At 35.1% G+C, this 20,050-nt stretch overlaps 1 protein-coding gene across 4 annotated transcripts in view; it reads right to left on the bottom strand.

Annotated features, from left to right (window-relative positions):
• Positions 1-6,465, bottom strand: part of nectin1b (nectin cell adhesion molecule 1b) — a 211,817-nt gene extending 205,352 nt beyond the window's left edge. For all 4 annotated transcript variants that reach the window (XM_061973110.2, XM_061973111.2, XM_061973112.1 and 1 more), the window contains exon 1: positions 6,091-6,465. In XM_061973110.2, the coding sequence (XP_061829094.1) occupies positions 6,091-6,145 (55 nt within the window). In that variant the 5' untranslated portion in view covers positions 6,146-6,465. The remainder of the gene's footprint in view (positions 1-6,090) is intronic.
• Positions 6,466-20,050: the final 13,585 nt, after the last annotated feature.

The following is a 20,050-nucleotide window of genomic DNA, read 5'->3' as shown; positions in this document are numbered from 1 at the left end:
AGGGTCAGCGTCACATAGTTACTTGGAAACAAGTATAAAGGGCTAGTATCACATAGTTACTTAGAAACACATTTAAAGGGTCAGCGTCACATAGTTACTTATAAACACATTTAAAGGGCCAGCGTCACATAGTTACTTGGAAACAGGTTTAAAGGGCCAGTATCACATAAGTCACTTAGAAACACATTTAAAGGGCCAGTATCACATAGTTACTTAGAAACACATTTAGAAGGCCAGCGTCACATAGTTACTTGGAAACAGGTTTAAAGGGTCATCGTCCCATAGGTACTTGGAAACACATTTAAAGGGCCGGCATCACATAAGTCACTTAGAAACACATTTAAAGGACCAGCGTCACATAGTTATTTAGAAACACATTTAAAGGGCCAGCGTCACATGTTGTTTGGAAACACATTTAAAGGGCCAGTATCACATTGTTACTTATAAACACATTTAAAGGGCCAGCGTCACATAGTTACTTGGAAACACATGTAAAGGGCCAGCGTCACATAGTTACTTGGAAACAGGTTTAAAGGGTCATCGTCCCATAGGTACTTGGAAACACATTTAAAGGGCCAGCATCACATAAGTCACTTAAAAACACATTTAAAGGGCCAGCATCACATAGTTACTTAGAAACACATTTAAAGGGCCAGCGTCAGATGTTATTTGGAAACACATTTAAAGGGCCAGTATCACATTGTTACTTATAAACACATTTAAAAGACCAGTGTCACATAGTTACTTGGAAACAAGTTTAAAAGGCCAGCGTCACATAGTTACTTAGAAACACATTTAAAGGGCCAGTGTAACATAGTTACTTAGAAACACATTCAAAGGGCCAGTATCACGTAGTTACTTGGAAACACATTTAAAAGGCCAGTATCACATAGTTACTTAGAAACATATTTAAAGGGCCAGCGTCACATAGTTACTTGGAAACGGGTTTAAAGGGCCAGCGTCACATAGTTACATAGAAACACATTTAAAGGGCCAGTATCACATGGTTACTTAGAAACACATTTAAAGGGCCAGTGTCACATGTTACCTGGAAACACATTAAAAGGGCCAGTATCACATAGTTACTTAGAAACACATTTAAAGGGCCAGTGTCACATGTTACTTGGAAACACATTTAAAGGGCCAGTATCACATTGTTACTTAGAAACACATTTAAAGGGCCAGCATCACATAGTTACTTGGAAACACATTTAAAGGGCCAGTATCACATAGTTACTTGGAAACAAATTTAAAGAGCCAGTATCACATAGATACTTGGAAACACATTTAAAGAGCCAGCATCACATAGTTAGTTGGAAACACATTTAAAGGGCCAGCGTCACATACTTACTTAGAAACACATTTAAAGGGCCAGCGTCACATACTTACTTAGAAACACATTTAAAGGGCCAGCGTAACATGTTACTTGGAAAAACATTTAAAGGGCCAGCGTCACATAGTTAGTTGGAAACAGGTTTGAAGGGCCAGCATCACATAGTTACTTAGAATTACATATAAAAGGCCAGTGTCACATAAGTCACTTAGAAACACATTTAAAGGGCCAGCGTCACATACCGTATTTTCCGCACTATAAGGCGCACCTAAAAACCTCAAATTGTGTCAAAAGCTGACAGTGCGCATTATGATCCGGTGCGCCTTATATATGGACAAATATTGAGCCACAACAAACTTTATTTTCATAAAGTTTAGGTCTCGCAACTACGGTAAACAGCCGCCATCTTTTTTGCCCTCGTAGAAGAAGAAGCGCTTCCGCTTCTACTGGAAGCAGCCGCCAACTTCATTTTCCCCCGTAGAAGAAGAAGTTCTTCTTCTACGGTCAGCAGCCGCCCCCGTAGAAGAAGAAGCGCGCGGTGCATGCTGGGATATATAACGTTTCATTTCCATTTGTGTGTTTATGTAAAGACCCCAAAATGGCTCCTATTAAGTATGTTGTCTGTCTAATTATAAATAATGCAGACGAGGCGTGTTGGCTGAGTTCTCAACGTTTACTCACAGCGTGCTCATAACCGCATTCTAACTGCCGACATGGCGAAATACAACAACGCTTCTCAGGGCTACCGCGCATGCTCGTCACTCCCGTTGCATGCTGGGTCGTGTATTTGTTATATTCCCTAGCTCATAACATCACATTAAGAGACACGCTTACGCACTTAATTCAATACTTGCCGTCATTCCGGGTGGATTGACAAAAGAACTCCAGCCGCTAGATATCGGTGTCAACAAAGCTAGACTGCTAACTGCGTGGGAACAGTGGATGACAGAAGGCGAACACACGTTCACCAAGACAGGAAGACGGCGCCGGACGACATACGCCACTATCTGCCAGTGGATTGTAAATGCCTGGGCTGATTCAGTCTCAACTGTCGTCCGAGCTTTCAGGAAGGCAGGAATTGTCACTGAACTGCTGGACAACAGCAGCGGCACTGACTCGATTAATGACGACTTCGACGAGACGGAGCCGGGCATTTTGGATGCTGTATTCACCCAACAAACACTGAAGAAGAAGAATTTGAGGGATTCGTGGATGAGGAATAACTTCATAAAGTGAGCTTTACGTGTTTATTTTGTGTGTTGTGTTGTGTGACATTAACGTTTGAACAACGTTGAGTTATTGATATATTGTTATTGCTCTGCACTATTTTGAGTGCTACTATATTGTGATTGCACTAACGTTTGATTTACCGTAACATGAGTAAATCAGCTGTTTATTCATTTTGGGAGTAAACAGAGTTGTCAGAACGCTGGTTTGTAATCTATTAATAAAGTTTGACTGACCTGACTGTTTTGTTGACATTCCCTTTAGCGCAGCTCCATCTATTTGGATGCATAGGTGTGCCTTATAATCCGGTGCGCCTTATAGTGCGGAAAATACGGTAGTTACTTAGAAACACATTTTAAGTGCCAGCGTCACATGTTACTTGGAAACACATTTAAAGGGCCAGTGTCACAAAGTTAGTTGGAAACACATTTAAAGGGCCAGCGTCACATAGTTACTTAGAAACTAATTTAAAGGGCCAGCGTTACATAGTTAGTTGGAAACAGGTTTAAAGGGCCAGGGTCACATAATTACTTAGAATTACATTTAAAGGGCCAGTGTCACATAAGTCACTTAGAAATACATTTAAATGGCGAGCGTCACATAGATACTTAGAAACACATTTTCAGGGCCAGCGTCACATGTTACTTGGAAACACATTTAAAGGGCCAGCGTCACATAGTTAGTTGGAAACACTTTTAAAGGGCCAGCGTCACGTGACTGATAAAAGAAATGACAAGCACGAAATAGGCAAGAATCAGAAGAGACGAGCAGCGCCACCAAGCAGCAGCTGGTGCAGGACTGAAATGAAAGTGAAAGTAAAGACAGCAGGAGCTGGGATCATCTCCGTGGCGACGCCTCACTCTGTTTAACATTTGGCCGCCACAAGCCTTTATTGAGCCCAAATGGCGTCCCTTCTTCCTCCTGCTGAGGCCCCGCCCACAAGTTTGTGCATGCTGTATATCAATTAAGACTTGAAAAGAGGGAGAACATTTATGGCCACGACCTTTGACCCTCAGGGGCCACAGAGCAAATACTTGTCCGCACACGTTTGGAAGAAAGAAAGAAGTGCAGCTTGTTGCCATCCAAACAATAACGAATAACTAGTTATTGTTTTCCACTCCATGCCAAGTGGAAGTGGAACAAAAGAAGCAGAGGTGAAACTTGCACATTACACCAAAGCTATGTTTATATTTAGTCATTGGTCATTGGTTTATTTATTAATAATTAAATAACATAAGTACATACACCAACAAGATAGTTCATTTATTAATAATTAAAATAAAATAAGTACATTATTATTATTATAAGTACTTACACTAAACAAGATGGAGGTTTGTAGTAATCTATTACTCAATAGTAAAGAGTGATGAAAAGAGTGCAGTACTTGTCTACAACCAGCATGGGTGCCAAGGAAATAATATTACCAATATTCATTTATTGAGAGTTTACAGGCCGATCAATACTTTGTGTCATCGATCCAAGAAAGTAATCCTTGTTGGAGGAAGTCATTGCCAAAGAAGTAATCCTGATAGAAGAAAGTAATCTTGATAAAGAAAGTAATCCTGATAAAGAAAGTAATTGTAATTGACCAAAGTAACGGTAAGACGATGACGTCACACTGATCCACGATCAATGATCCACAATCAATGATCCACAATCAATGATCTACAATCAATGATCTTCTGTTTGATGTTTGGACATGCAACATGTTGATAATATATTTCACGTCCACGTGATCAAAAACCTAAGTATATCTCACTGCCCATCCATAAAAGAGGATTATGAAATGAAACAACATTTATGAAGTCATACTTATTAGGAACTAAAGTGCTTCTCTGGTCGTCATTTCTGCATCTCCCCCTAGTGGCCACACATGACACTGCAACATGTATTAGGAATTAAAGTGCAGCACGTGGTCATTGCTGCATCGCCCCTAGCGGCCACACGTGACACTGCAACATGTATTAGGAACTAAAGTGCTTCTTTTGTCGTCATTGCTGCATCGACCCCTAGCGGCCACACATGACACTGCAACACGTATTAGGAACTAAAGTGCTTCTCTTGTCGTTATTGCTGCATCACCCCCTAGTGGCCACACATGACACTGCAACATGTATTAGGAACTAAAGTGCAGCACGTGGCCATTGCTGCATCGCCCCCTAGCGTCCACACGTGACACTGCAACATGTATTAGGAACTAAAGTGCTTCTCTTGTCGTCATTGCTGCATCGACCCCTAGCGGCCACACATGACACTGCAACATGTATTAGGAACTAAAGTGCTTCTCTTGTCGTCATTGCTGCATCACCCCCTAGTGGCCACACATGACACTGCAACATGTATTAGGAACTAAAGTGCAGCACGTGGTCATTGCTGCATCGCCCCCTAGAGGCCACACATGACACTGCAACATGTATTAGGAACTAAAGTGCTTCTCTTGTCGTCATTACTGCATCGCCCCCTAGTGACCACACATGAAACTGCAACATGTATTAGGAACTAAAGTGCTTCTCTTGTCGTTATTGATGCATCACCCCCTAGTGGCCACACATGACACTGCAATATGTATTAGGAACTTAAGTGCACCATGTAGTCATTGCTGCATCGCCCCCTAGCGGCCACACATGACACTGCAACATGTATTAGGAACTAAAGTGCAGCATGTGTTCATTGCTGCATCGCCTCCTAGTGGCCACACATGACACTGCAATATGTACTAGGAACTAAAGTGATTCTCTTGTCGTCAATGCTGCATTTCCCCGTAGTGGCAACACATGACACTGCAACATGTATTCGGAACTAAAGTGCAGCACATGGTCATTGCTGCATCGCCCCCTAGCAGCCACACATGACTCTGCAACATGTATTAGGAACTAAAGTGCAGCATGTGGTCATTGCTGCATCGCCCCCTAGTGGCCACACATGACACTGCAATATGTATTAGGAACTTAAGTGCACCATGTAGTCATTGCTGCATCGCCCCCTAGCGGCCACACATGACACTGCAACATGTATTAGGAACTAAAGTGCAGCATGTGGTCATTGCTGCATCGCCCCCTAGTGGCCACACATGACACTGCAATATGTACTAGGAACTAAAGTGATTCTCTTGTCGTCATTGCTGCATTTCCCCCTAGTGGCAACACATGACACTGCAACATGTATTCGGAACTAAAGTGCAGCACGTGGTCATTGCTGCATCGCCCCCTAGCAGCCACACATGACTCTGCAACATGTATTAGGAACTAAAGTGCAGCATGTGGTCATTGCTGCATCGCCCCCTAGCGGTCACACATGACACTGCACCTCCGTTACACCACTAAGCAAACACTCCAAAAAGCGTAGAAATAGCCAAATCGATGACATGTAAATCGATGATATGTAAATTGATTACATGTAAATCGATGACATGTAAATCGATCATATGTAAATCAATCATATGTAAATGGTTGACATGTAAACGGATGGCGTGCTGCCGCGCACATGCGCAGTGCGGACGAGCTGAAACAATGAGAGGAGCAGCGACTCACCTTGGACGCGCAGCGCCGAGAAGAGCACGTAAATCCCCGCAAGCACGAGCGCCATCGCCGCCTCCTTGCTACGCACAAAGAGCGGCCGGAGGTGCAGAATGTAGAGGTAGTACTACAACTAGTACTACTACTAGTTAACTAGTACTAGTACTGCGAGTATCAGTACCCGATGACTATTCCATCCATGGACTCTTCGATGCTGCAACTTTCCAACACTTCAGCGGGAAAAGGGCTCCTTCCCGCAGCGTCCGAGCCTCCACGTCCCCGCGGTAAAAGGTGGATGTTTCCCGGGAAGACAAAAATCCGATGGTGAAAAGTCCGATCGATCCTGCAGCTCCGAGTCTCCGAGACCGAATGACGGCCCCCCTCCCCTCCTCACTAGGGGAGCTTGGGATCTGATGACGTCACGGCGGGGGCGGCGCCTCATTGGAAGGAGGGAAAGTGTATGAATACATGAAAAATAGAGAACTGATTGAAAATTCCTCATGACTTCATTCTAGTCTTATTCATTTTGTGCTGACATTAAAAATACTTGTATATGAATTGTCATGTTTTTCATTTTGCAATTCATTAAAAGATGAGAAAAGATACTTTTAAAATGTGTATTGTTTTCATATTTGTGATGAAAGCGAAATGAAGTAGATATAAAATATAATGATAAGCACTAAATTATGACTTCATTTTTCTAAAAACAATTTAATGCAATAAGTTAATAAAACAAATCCAAAATACTTTCACCGGCCACTACATTAAGTACATTGTTTATCATGTGTATTTTATTTATATTCTACATTTTATTTATATCATAATTTGTTTTTTTACTATACATTTAATTTTTGATGTACAGTTTATTTATATAATACATTGTAGTTATATTATACATGTTATTGATATTATACATTTTATTTATATTATACATTATATCATACATTATATTATACATTATTTATATTATACATGTTATTTATAGTATACATAATTTATATTATACATGGTATTAATATTATAATTCATCTATATTATACATGTTATTTATATTATACATTATTTATACTATACATGTTATTTATATTATACATTATTGATATTACACATGCGGCACAAGCGGTAGAAAATTGATGGATGTTATTTATATAATACATTATTTATCTTATACATCCATCCATCCATTTTCTACCGTATTCCCTTTGGGTACACATTATTTATATTACACTGTGGAGGGGGACGTGGTCTGCGGGCCTGCCTCGGTGCGGGGTGTGAAAGGACCGGCCTCCAAGCACAGCTGGCAGGTGATTGGATTACCCAGCTGGTGCTGATCATCCAATCACCTGCCATGCTTATTAGCAGCAGCCGAGAAGAGACACGGCAGTGAGAGTTGGAGTTTGAGCCAGAAAAGACTGAAAAGTTGAGGAAAAGACATTGCTACACCAGACCCACGGCCTCACGCCAGGATCTTTGTGGTCAGAAGAACCCAGAGGAGGGCAAACTCCACATACACATTTTATTTATATCATACATTATTTATATTATACATTTGATTTATATCGGGCACAGGGGTTAGTGCATGTGCCTCACAATACAAAGGTCCTGAGTAGTCCTGAGTTCAATCCCGGGCTCGGGATCTTTCTGTGTGGAGTTTGCATGTTCTCCCCATGACTGCGTGGGTTCCCTCCGGGTACTCCGGCTTCCTCCCACCGCCAAAAACATGCACCTGGGGATAGGTTGATTGGCAACACTAAATTGGCCCGAGTTAAATGTTAGTGTGAATGTTGTTTGTCTATCAATGTTGGCCCTGCGATGAGGTGGCGACTTGTCCAGGGTGTACTCTGCCTTCCGCCCGAATGCAGCTGAGATAGGCTCCAGCACCCCCGTGACCTCAAAAGGCAAAACCGGTAGGATATGGATGGATGGATGGATTTGATTTATATCATACATTATTTATAAAATACATTATTTGTACTATGCATATTATTTATGTCCGACTTGTCTAGGGTGTACGCCGCCTTCCGCCCGAATGCAGCTGAGATAGGCTGCAGCACCCCCCGCGACCCCAAAGGGAATAAGCGGTAGGAAATGGATGGATGGATGGATTTATACTATAAATGTTATTTATGTCCGACTTGTCAAGGGTGTACCCCGCCTTTCATCTGAATGCAGCTGAGATAGGCTCCAGCACCCCTGCGACCCCAAAAGGGACAAGAGGTAGAAAATGGATGGATGGATGTTATTTATGTCATAAATGATTTATATTATACATTATACATGTTATTTATATCATACATTATACCTGCGGTAGAAAATGGATGGATGGATGGATGTTATTTATATTATGCATTATGCTATACACGTTATTTATTTTTCATTTGTTATTTTTTATTAAATCAACATAAAAAACACTAGATACACTTACAGTTTGTTCACCAACCCAAAAACCCTCCCTCCCCCATTTAAACTCATTCACACTCATTCACACTAATTCTCACTCATTCACACTCATTCACACTCATTCTCACTTATTCACTCATTCACACTCATTCACACTCATTCACACTCATTCTCACTCATTCACACTCATTCACACTCATTCACACTCATTCACACTCATTCACACTTATTCACTCATTCACACTCATTCACACTCATTCACACAAAAGGGTTGTTTCCTTCTGTTATTAATATTCTGCTTCCTACAATATATATCAATACAGTTTGCAAGGGATACACTTATTAATATTAACAATATATAAGGGATGCAGTTATTAATATTAACAATATAACAATACATAAGGGATACAGTTATTTTTATTACCAATATAACAATATATAAGGGATAGAGTTATGAATATGAACAATATAACAATATATAAGGGATACAGTTATTAATATAAAAAATATATAAGGGATACAGTTAAAAATATCAACAATATAACAATATATAAGGGATACAGTTATTAATATTAACAATATAACAATATATAAGGGATACAGTTATTTATATTAACAATATAACAATAAAAAAGGGATACAATTATTATTAAAAATATATAAGGGATACAGTTAAAAAAAATCAACAATATAACAATATATGAGGGATAGTGGTTATTAATATTAACAATAAATAAGGGATACAGTTATTAATATTAACAATAAATAAGGAATGCAGTTATTAATATCAAATCAAATCAAATCAACTTTATTTATAAAGCACATTTAAAATTTACCACAGGGGTAGCCAAAGTGCTGTACAATGAGCAGGTTAAAAGATAAAACGAGTACCGAGCAAACACAACACAACACAAACAGAACATGATAAAAAAATAAATAATTAAAATAGAATTAATAAAAACATAAAAACATAAAAACAGGATCACAGCAGGTGTATTATGGGGCGCCATTGCAGGATGGATATCACTCAGTGTTAAAAGCCATGGAATAAAAGTATGTTTTTAAGAGAGATTTAAAAACAGGAAGAGAGGAGGCTTGTCTAACACTCAGGGGTAGGTCGTTCCAGAGCTTGGGAGCAGCAACGGCGAAAGCTCTGTCACCTCTAAGCTTCAGCCTTGTGTCAGGGACCGTCAACAGCAGCTGATCGGCTGATCTTAAGGATCGGGTGGGGCAGTAAGGCTGAAGGAGGTCGGAGAGATAGGTTGGCGCGAGGTTGTTTAGACATTTAAAAACAAATAAAAGGAGTTTAAAATGTATTCGGTAACGCACAGGGAGCCAGTGAAGGGACGCTAAAATAGGGGTGATGTGCTCACGTCTGCGGGTCTGTGTTAGCAGACGAGCAGCAGAGTTCTGCACGAGCTGCAGGCGGGCGAGGGAGGCCTGGCTAATGCCAACATACAGGGCATTACAGTAATCAAGACGAGTCGAGATAAAAGCGTGGATTAATTTCTCAAGATCATGTCTTGATAAAAGCGGTTTCACTTTCGCTATTTGGCGTAATTGATAAAAGCTTTTTTGAACGACGCTGCTGATTTGTTTTTCGAATTTAAAATCTGAGTCAAACTTTACCCCCAGGTTTGTGACAGAGTCGCTGAGATACGGGGTCAGAGTGCCGAGGTCAACGTTGGGGGAGGGAGAGCGACTTGGACCGAACAACATAACTTCTGTTTTGTCTTCATTTAGGCTCAGGAAGTTAGCTGAAAGCCAGACTTTGATGTCGTGCAGGCAGTCAATAAGACTTTGAACCGTGTTATTTTGTGCCATGGGAAAATAAATCTGGCAATCATCGGCATAAAAATGAAATGCAATACTGTACTTCCTAAAAATAGAACCAAGGGGGAGAAGGTAAAGCGCAAATAAAATTGGGGCAAGGATTGAACCCTGGGGGACCCCATGTGGTAAAGGAGCTGTGGACGACATAAAACTGTCTACTTTTACACAAAAACTCCTGTCGGTTAGGTACGACCGGAACCAGTTGAGGGCGGCGCCCTTAATGCCCACACAGTTCTCAAGACGAGTGATTAAGGTGGCGTGGTCGACGGTGTCGAACGCAGCAGACAGATCTAAAAGCACCAGGACAACATATTTACCAGAATCAGTGGACAGGAGGATATCGTTAAAAACTTTTAGAAGCGCTGACTCTGTGCTGTGGAGGGCTTTAAAACCGGACTGGAACAGCTCAGTGATACCATTATCCTCTAAGAAGGGCAGCAACTGACTGTAGACAACCTTCTCTAATATTTTGGAAATGTATGGAAGATTAGAGATAGGTCTGAAGTTAGAGAGGAGAGAGGGGTCGAGGCTGGGTTTTTTAAGTAGAGGTCGTACCACTGCATGTTTAAACTCTACTGGAACTATTCCAGAAGAGAGGCTACTATTGATAATGTTAAGGACACTTGATCCAATAGTAGCAAGTACCTCCTTAAACAGGCGAGGTGGGAGGGCATCTGCAGGAGAACCAGAGGGCTTCATATGACTAACTGTGTCACTTAAAAAAGAAAAGGACACCGGCTCAAACTGATGGAAAACAGAAGAGAAATGCAGGGGAACAGAAGGGTCATATGAAGGCTGAGATAGACTGGCTCTAGTTGACACAATTTTGTCAGTGAAAAAATGGAGACAATTTTCACAGAATTCAAAAGAAGCATCAAAACCAGCAGATTTGGGAGCATCAATGACAGTGTTAATAGTTTTAAACAGAACTCTGGGGTTGTTACAGTTAGAAGATATAATCTGAGATAGATATATATTCATTTCTGCTTTTACAGTCATCTGAAAGGAAAACAGGCTTTCACAATACAATATAACAATATATAAGGGATACACTTATTAATATTAACAATATAACAATATATAAGGGATACAATTATTAATATTAACAATATAACAATATATAAGGGATACACTTATTATATGAACAATATAACAATACATAAGGGATACACTTATTAATATGAACAATATAACAATACATAAGGGATACACTTATTAATATGAACAATATAACAATATATAAGGGATACACTTATTAATATGAACAATATAACAATATATAAGGGATACACTCATTAATATTAACAATATATAAAGGGATACCGTTATTAATATTAACAATATAACAATATATAAGGGATACAGTTATTAATATGAACAATATATAAGGGATACAGTTATTAATATTAACAATATAACAATATATAAGGGATACAGTTATTAATATGAACAATATAACAATATATAAGGGATACAGTTATTCATATGAACAAAATAACAATATATAAGGGATACAGTTATTAATATGAACAATATAACAATATATAAGGGATACAGTTATTAATATGAACAATATGACAATATATAAGGGATACAGTTATTAATATTAACAATATAACAATATATAAGGGATACAATTGTTAATATTAACAATATATAATGGATACAGTTATTAGAATTAACAATATATAAGGGATACAGTTATATTAACAATACAACAATATATATGGGATGCACTTAATAATATTAACAATATATAAGGGATACAGTTATTAATTTTAACAATATAACAATATATAAGGGATACAGTTATTATTGTATCAATATAACAATATTTAAATTATACAGTTATTCATATTAACAATACAACAATATATAAGGGACACACTTATTAATATTAACAATATAACAATATAAAAGGGATACAGTTATTAATATTAACAATATATAAGGGATACAGTTATTAAAATTAACAATATATAAGGGATACACTTATAAGTTTTAACAATACATAAGGGATACACTTATTAATATTAACAATATATAAGGGATACAGTTAATAATACGAACAATATAACAATATATAAGGGATACAGTTATTAATATGAACAATATAACAATATATAAGGGATACAGTTATTAATATTAACAATATAACAGTATATAAGGGATACAGTTGTTAATATTAACATTATATAAGGGATACCGTTATTAATATTAACAATATAACAATATGTAAGGGATACAGTTATATTAACAATTCAACAATATATATGAGATGCACTTATTAATATTAACAATATATAAGGGATACCGTTATTAATTTTAACAATACAACAATATATAAGGGATACAGTTATTAATATTAACAATATAACAATATTTAAAGGATACAGTTATTCATATTAACAATGCAACAATATATAAGGGACACACTTATTAATATTAATAATATATAAGGGATACAGGTGTTAATATTAACAATATAACAATGTATAAAGGATACAGTTATTAATATTAACAATACAACAATATATAAGGGATACACCTATTAATATTAACAATATATAAGGGATACAGTTATTCATATGAACAATATATAAGGGATACAGTTATCAATATTAACAATATAACAATATATAAGGGATACAGTTATTAATATTAACAATATAAGAATATATAAGGGATACAGTTATTAATATTAACAATATAACAATATATAAGGGATACAGTTATTAATATTAACAATACATAATCAAATCAAATCAAATCAACTTTATTTATAGAGCACATTTAAAATTTACCACAGGGGTAGCCAAAGTGCTGTACAATGAGCAGGTTAAAAGATAAAACGAGTACCGAGCAAACACAACACAACACAAACAGAACACGATAGAAAATAAATAATTAAAATAGAATTAATAAAAACATAAGGGGTACAGTTATTAATATTAACAATATAACAATATATAAGGGATACAGTTTTTAATATTAACAATATATAAGGGACACAGTTATTAATAAGAACAATATATAAGGGATACAGTTATTAAAATTAACAATAAACCATATATAAGGGATACACTTATTAATATTAATATACAAGGGATACACTTGTTAATATTAACAATATATAAGGGATGCAGTTATTAATATTAACAATATATAATGGATACAGTTATTAATATGAACAATATAACAATATATAAGGGATACAGTTATTAATATTAACGATATAACAATATATGAGGGATACAGTTATTAATATTAACAATATAACAATATATAAGAGATACAGTTATTAATATTAACAATATATAAAGGATACAGTTATCAATATTAACAATATAACAATATATAAGGGATACAGTTATTAATATTAACAATATGACAATAAATAAGGGATACAGTTAGTATTAACAATATAACAATATATAAAGGATACACTTATTAATATTAACAATACAACAATATAAAAGGGATATAGTTATTAATATGAACAATATATAAGGGATACAGTTATCAATAATAACAATATATAAGGGATACAGTTATTAATATTAACCATATATAAGGGATACAGTTATTAAAATTAACAATATAACAATATATAAGGGATAAACTTATAAATATTAATATATAAGAGATACACTTATTAATATTAACAATATATAAGGGATGCAGTTATTAATAGTAACAATATATAATGGATACAGTTATTAATATGAACAATATCACAATATATAAGGGGTACAGTTATTAATATTAACAATATAACAATATATAAGGGATACAGTTATTAATATTAACAATATAACAATTTATGAGGGATACAGTTATTAATATTAACAATATATAAGGGATACAGTTATTAATATTAACAATATAACAATATATAAGAGATACAGTTATTAATATGAACAATATATAAGGGATACAGTTATCAATATTAACAATATAACAATTTATAAGGGATGCAGTTAGTATTAACAATATAACAATATATAAGGGATACACTTATTAATATTAACAATAAAACAATATATAAGGGATACACTTATTAATATTAACAATATATAAGGAATGCAGTTATTAATATGAACAATATAACAATATATAAGGGATACAGTTATTAATATGAACAATATAACAATATATAAGGTATACAATTATTAATATGAACAATATAACAATATATAAGGGATACAGTCTGTGATTGTGTGTGCTGCTGGTCCACTAATAGTACTAACCTTTAACAAATAATTTTACTAATTTCCATGTATTACTAGTTTCTATGTACGTTTTTATTATATTTTAATTTATTTTTTGTTCAAGAAAATGTTTTTTTGTTGTTGTTGTTGTTTTAAATAAAGGACATTATATTCACCAGAGCAGGTTGTCAATGAAATTAGATATTTTAAAATCAATCAATCAATTTTTTTTTTTTATTTTTTTTAAATCAATCAATCAATGGGCAGCACGGTGGAAGAGGGGTTAGTGCGTCTGCTTCACAATACGAAGGTCCTGAGTAGTCGTGAGTTCAATCCCGGCCTCGGGATCTTTCTGTGTGGAGTTTGCATGTTCTCCCCGTGACTGCGTGGGTTCCCTCCGGGTACTTCGGCCTCCTCCCACCTCCAAAAACATGCACCTGGGGATAGGTTGATTGGCAACACTAAATTGGCCCTAGTGTGTGAATGTGAGTGTGAATGTTGTCTGTCTATCTGTGTTGGCCCTGCGATGAGGTGGCGACTTGTCCAGGGTGTACCCCGCCTTCCGCCCAATTGTAGCTGAGATAGGCTCCAGCGCCCCCCGCGACCCCGAAGGGAATAAGCGGTAGGAAATGGATGGATGGATGGATGGGATCAATCAATCATTTAATGTTTATTTATATAGCCCTGAATCACGAGTGTCTCAAAGCTGCACAAGCCACAACGACAAAGTTCTTAAAACCAGGTCCAGTCCAGATGATGTCCAGGTCGGGCTCAGCAACACACAACTTAATTTATGTACACACCAATTAGACTTGTGTACCACTCAGTGTTTACATACATCTTTGGAATAAATAATGCACACACCTTCATTTATGTACACACCAAATAGACTTGTGTACCACTCAGAGTTTATATATGTCTTTGTAATAAATAATACACACACCTTCATTTATGTACACATCAATTAGGGAACACAACAACAGATTGCATATCATCTATAAACAAAATTACATTTTCAAAATAAGCATTTGAGAACTTCCCATCTATTTTCATGTTTTTTGGCATCATTATTGGTTTCAAACATATAACTTTCTAAAGTTAAAAAATGCTGAATAAATGTTTTAAAGAAATAATACTAAGTGAATATCTATTTTTGGCCTTAAAAATAAACCTTTTAGCGAGTACTATAATTAAATGGACAAAATCATGACTGTCAAGGAACTCTCCTAAAATAACAGAAACCACATCAAGCCTAATAAACAAACCAATACTTAAACACATTTTTTCAACTTCCACCCAAAAGAAGACACAATATGACAATACCAAAACAAAACAAAGACACAATATGACAATACCAAAACAAAAGAAGAAACAATATGACAATACCAAAACAAAACAGACACAATATGACAATACCAACACAAAAGGAAGACACAATATGGCAATACCAAAACAAAACAAAGACACAATATGACAATACCAAAACAAAACAGACACAATATGACTATACCAAAACAAAACAGACACAATATGACAATACCAAAACAAAAAGACAATATGACAATACCAAAACAAAAAGAAGACACATTATGACAATACCAAAACAAAACAGACACAATATGACTATACCAAAACAAAACAGACACAATATGACAATACCAAAACTAAAAGACAATTTGACAATACCAAAACAAAAAGAAGACACAATATGACAATACCAAAACAAAAAAGGACACAATATGACAATAACAAAACAAAATACATAATATGACAATACCAAAACAAAAAGACACAATATGACAATACCAAAACAAAGGAAGACACAATATGACAATGCCTAAACAAAACAAAGACACAATATGACAATACCAAAACAAAACAAAGACACAATATGGCAATACCAAAACAAAACAAAGACACAATTTGAAAATACCACAACAAAACAAAGACACAATATGACAATACCAAAACAAAGGAAGACACAATATGACAATACCAAAACAAAACAAAGACACAATATGACAATACCAAAACAAAAGAAGACACAATATGACAATACCAAAACAAAAGAAGACACAATATGACAATACCAAAACAAAAGAGGACACAATATGACAATACCAAAACAAAAAAGACACAATAGGACAATACCAAAACAAAAAAGACACAATTTGACAATACCAAAACAAAAGAAGACACAATATGACAATACCAAAACAAAAGAAGACAATATGACAATACCAAAACAAAACAAAGACACAATATGACAATACCAAAACAAAAGACACAATATGACAATACCAAAACAAAAGAAGACACCATATGACAATACCAAAACAAAAAGAAAACACCATATGACAATACAAAAACAAAAAGAAAACACTATGTGACAATACCAACACAAAATAAGACACAATATGACAATACCAAAACAAAAGAAGACACAATATGACAATACCAAAACAAAGGAAGACTTAATATGACAATACCAAAACAAAGGAAGACACAATATGACAGTACCAAAACAAAAGAAGACACAATATGACAGTACCAAAATAAAAGAAGGCACAATATGACAATACCAAAACAAAGGAAGACAAATTATGACAATACCAAAACAAAAGACACAGAATGACAATACCAAAACAAAAGACACAATATGACATTACCAAAACAAAAAGAAGACACAATATGACAATACCAAAACAAAAGGAGACATAATATGACAATACCAAAACAAAGGAAGACACAATATGACAATACCAAAACAAAGGAAGACACAGTATTACAATACCAAAACAAAGGAAGACACAATATGACAATACCAAAACAAAGGAAGACACAATATGACAATACCAAAACAAAAAGACAATATGACAATACCAAAACAAGGGAAGACACAATATGACAATACCAAAACAAAGGAAGACACAATATGACAATGGAACAATTCAATTAATGTTGTTGTCCAACAGGACAGGCGTGTAATACTAAGTGTTTGGATGCAACAATTCCATTAATGTGTGTTGTTTACTGATGGCGCTGATGAGGACAAACATAATCAATATATTGATACATTGATCAATACAGAGAGTTTGCTGATGGAGCTGATGATGACAAACATAATCACAATACAAAGAGTTTGGCGATGGAGCTAATGATGACAAACATAATCAATATATTGAGGAATAATTCAAGATTTGACAATAAATATTTTAGCATACAAGGTTAAGGATTTCCCTTTTCATAATAGCAGAATTTTATCCAGCATACATGTTATTTATATTATACATTATTTATATTGTACATGTTATTCATATTGTACATTATTTATATTATAAATGTTATTTATATTATACATTATTTATATTATACATGATTTATATTATACATGTTATTATATTATACATTATTTATATTATGCATGGTATTTATATTATACATTATTTATATTATACATGTTATTTATATTATACATGTTATTTATATTATACATTATTCATTATATACATGATTTATATTATACATGTTATTTATATTATACATTATTTATATTTTACATGTTATTTATATTATACATTGTTTATGTTATACATTATTTATATTATACATGTTATTTATATTATACATTATTTATATTATACATTATTTATATTATACATGCTATTTATATTATACATTATTTATATTATTCATGTTATTTATATTACACATGTTATTTATATTATACATTATTTATATTATAAATGTTGTTTATCCATCCATCCATCCATTTTCTACCGCTTGTCCCTTTTGGGGTCGCGGGGGGTGCTGGAGCCTATCTCAGCTGCATTCGGGCGGAAGGTGGGGTACACACTAGACAAGTCGACATATTATTTATATTATACATTATTTATGTTATACATGTTATTTATATTATACATTATTTATATTATACATGACATTAATATATACATTTTATGTATATTGTACATTATGTATATTATACATGTTATTTATATAATACATTATTTATATTATACATGTTATTTATATTATACATTATTTATATTATGTGTTATTTATATTATAAATTATTTATATTATACATGGCATTAATAATATACATGTTATTTATATTATACATGTAAGTTATATTATACATGTTATTTATAGTATACATGTTATTTATATTATACATAATTTATATTATACATGTAATTTATATTTTACATGTTATTTATATTATACAATATTTATATAATACATGTCATTTATATTATACATGTTATTTATATTATACAATATTTATATTATACATGTCATTTATATTATACATGTTATTTATATTATACGTGTAATTTATATCCATCCATCCATTTTCTACCGCTTGTCCATTTTGGTGTCGCGGGGTGTTGTAGCCTATCTCAGCTGCATTGGGGTGGAAGGCGGCGTACACCCTGGACAAGTCGCCACCTCATCACAGGGCCAACACAAATAGACAGACAACATTCACACTCACATTCACACACTCGGGACCATTTAGTGTTGCCAATCAACCTATCCCCAGGTGCATGTCTTTGGAGGTGGGAGGGGCCTATCCCCAGGTGCATGTTTTTGGAGGTGGGAGGGGCCTATCCCCAGGTGCATGTCTTTGGAGTTGGGAGGGGCCTATCCCCAGGTGCATGTCTTTGGACGTGGGAGGAAGCCAGAGAAGAACCCACGCAGTCACGGGGAGAACATGCAAACTCCACACAGAAAGATCCCAAGCGCGGGATCGAACCCAGGACCTTCATATTGTGAGACACATGCACTAACTACATGTTATTTATAAAATACTTTATTTATATCATACATGTTGTTTATATTATACATTATTCATATTATACATGTTATTTACATCATACATTAAATGATGCATGTTATTGACATGATACTTTGTTATTGATGTATATTGTTTTAATTTCTATCTAATATCATCAGTTTGTGTTGATGAAAATGTCAAATTCATCAGTAATAATTAAAGAAAATGTCAGACATCAACTGCAAAAATATTGATTTTGTTCCAATTGTAAACAAAATCATATTTTATTCTCTGCTTCATTTTTCTTGGAGGAAAACAACTTGAATAACTTCCGAGTCATTTGTGGGAGGATCATTTTCCTGTCGGACACACCCACTAGCCACACCCCCTGCACCTGTGCACTCATCAAGCTGCAAAGGGGTGGCCGATACCAATAGTGGACTTGAAGTGGCCGATACCAATAGTGGACTTGAAGTGTGGTCGATACTAATAGTGGACTTGAAGTGTGGCCGATACCAATAGTGGACTTGAAGTGTGGCCGATACCAATAGTGGACTTGAAAGTTTGGTATTGGTATTACTTCAAGTCCACCATTGGTATCATCCACACTTCAAGTCCACTATTGGTATCATCCACAGTTCAAGTCCACTATTGGTATTGGCCACACTTCAAGTCCACTATTGGTATCGGCCACACTTCAAGTCCACTATTGGTATCATCAGAGAGAGAGAGAGAGAGAGAGAGAGAG

This window comes from Nerophis lumbriciformis, linkage group LG17 (genome assembly GCF_033978685.3).
Source record: "Nerophis lumbriciformis linkage group LG17, RoL_Nlum_v2.1, whole genome shotgun sequence".
Classification (NCBI taxonomy): Eukaryota; Metazoa; Chordata; class Actinopteri; order Syngnathiformes; family Syngnathidae; genus Nerophis; species Nerophis lumbriciformis.
This window is presented reverse-complemented; position numbering and strand designations above follow the sequence as displayed.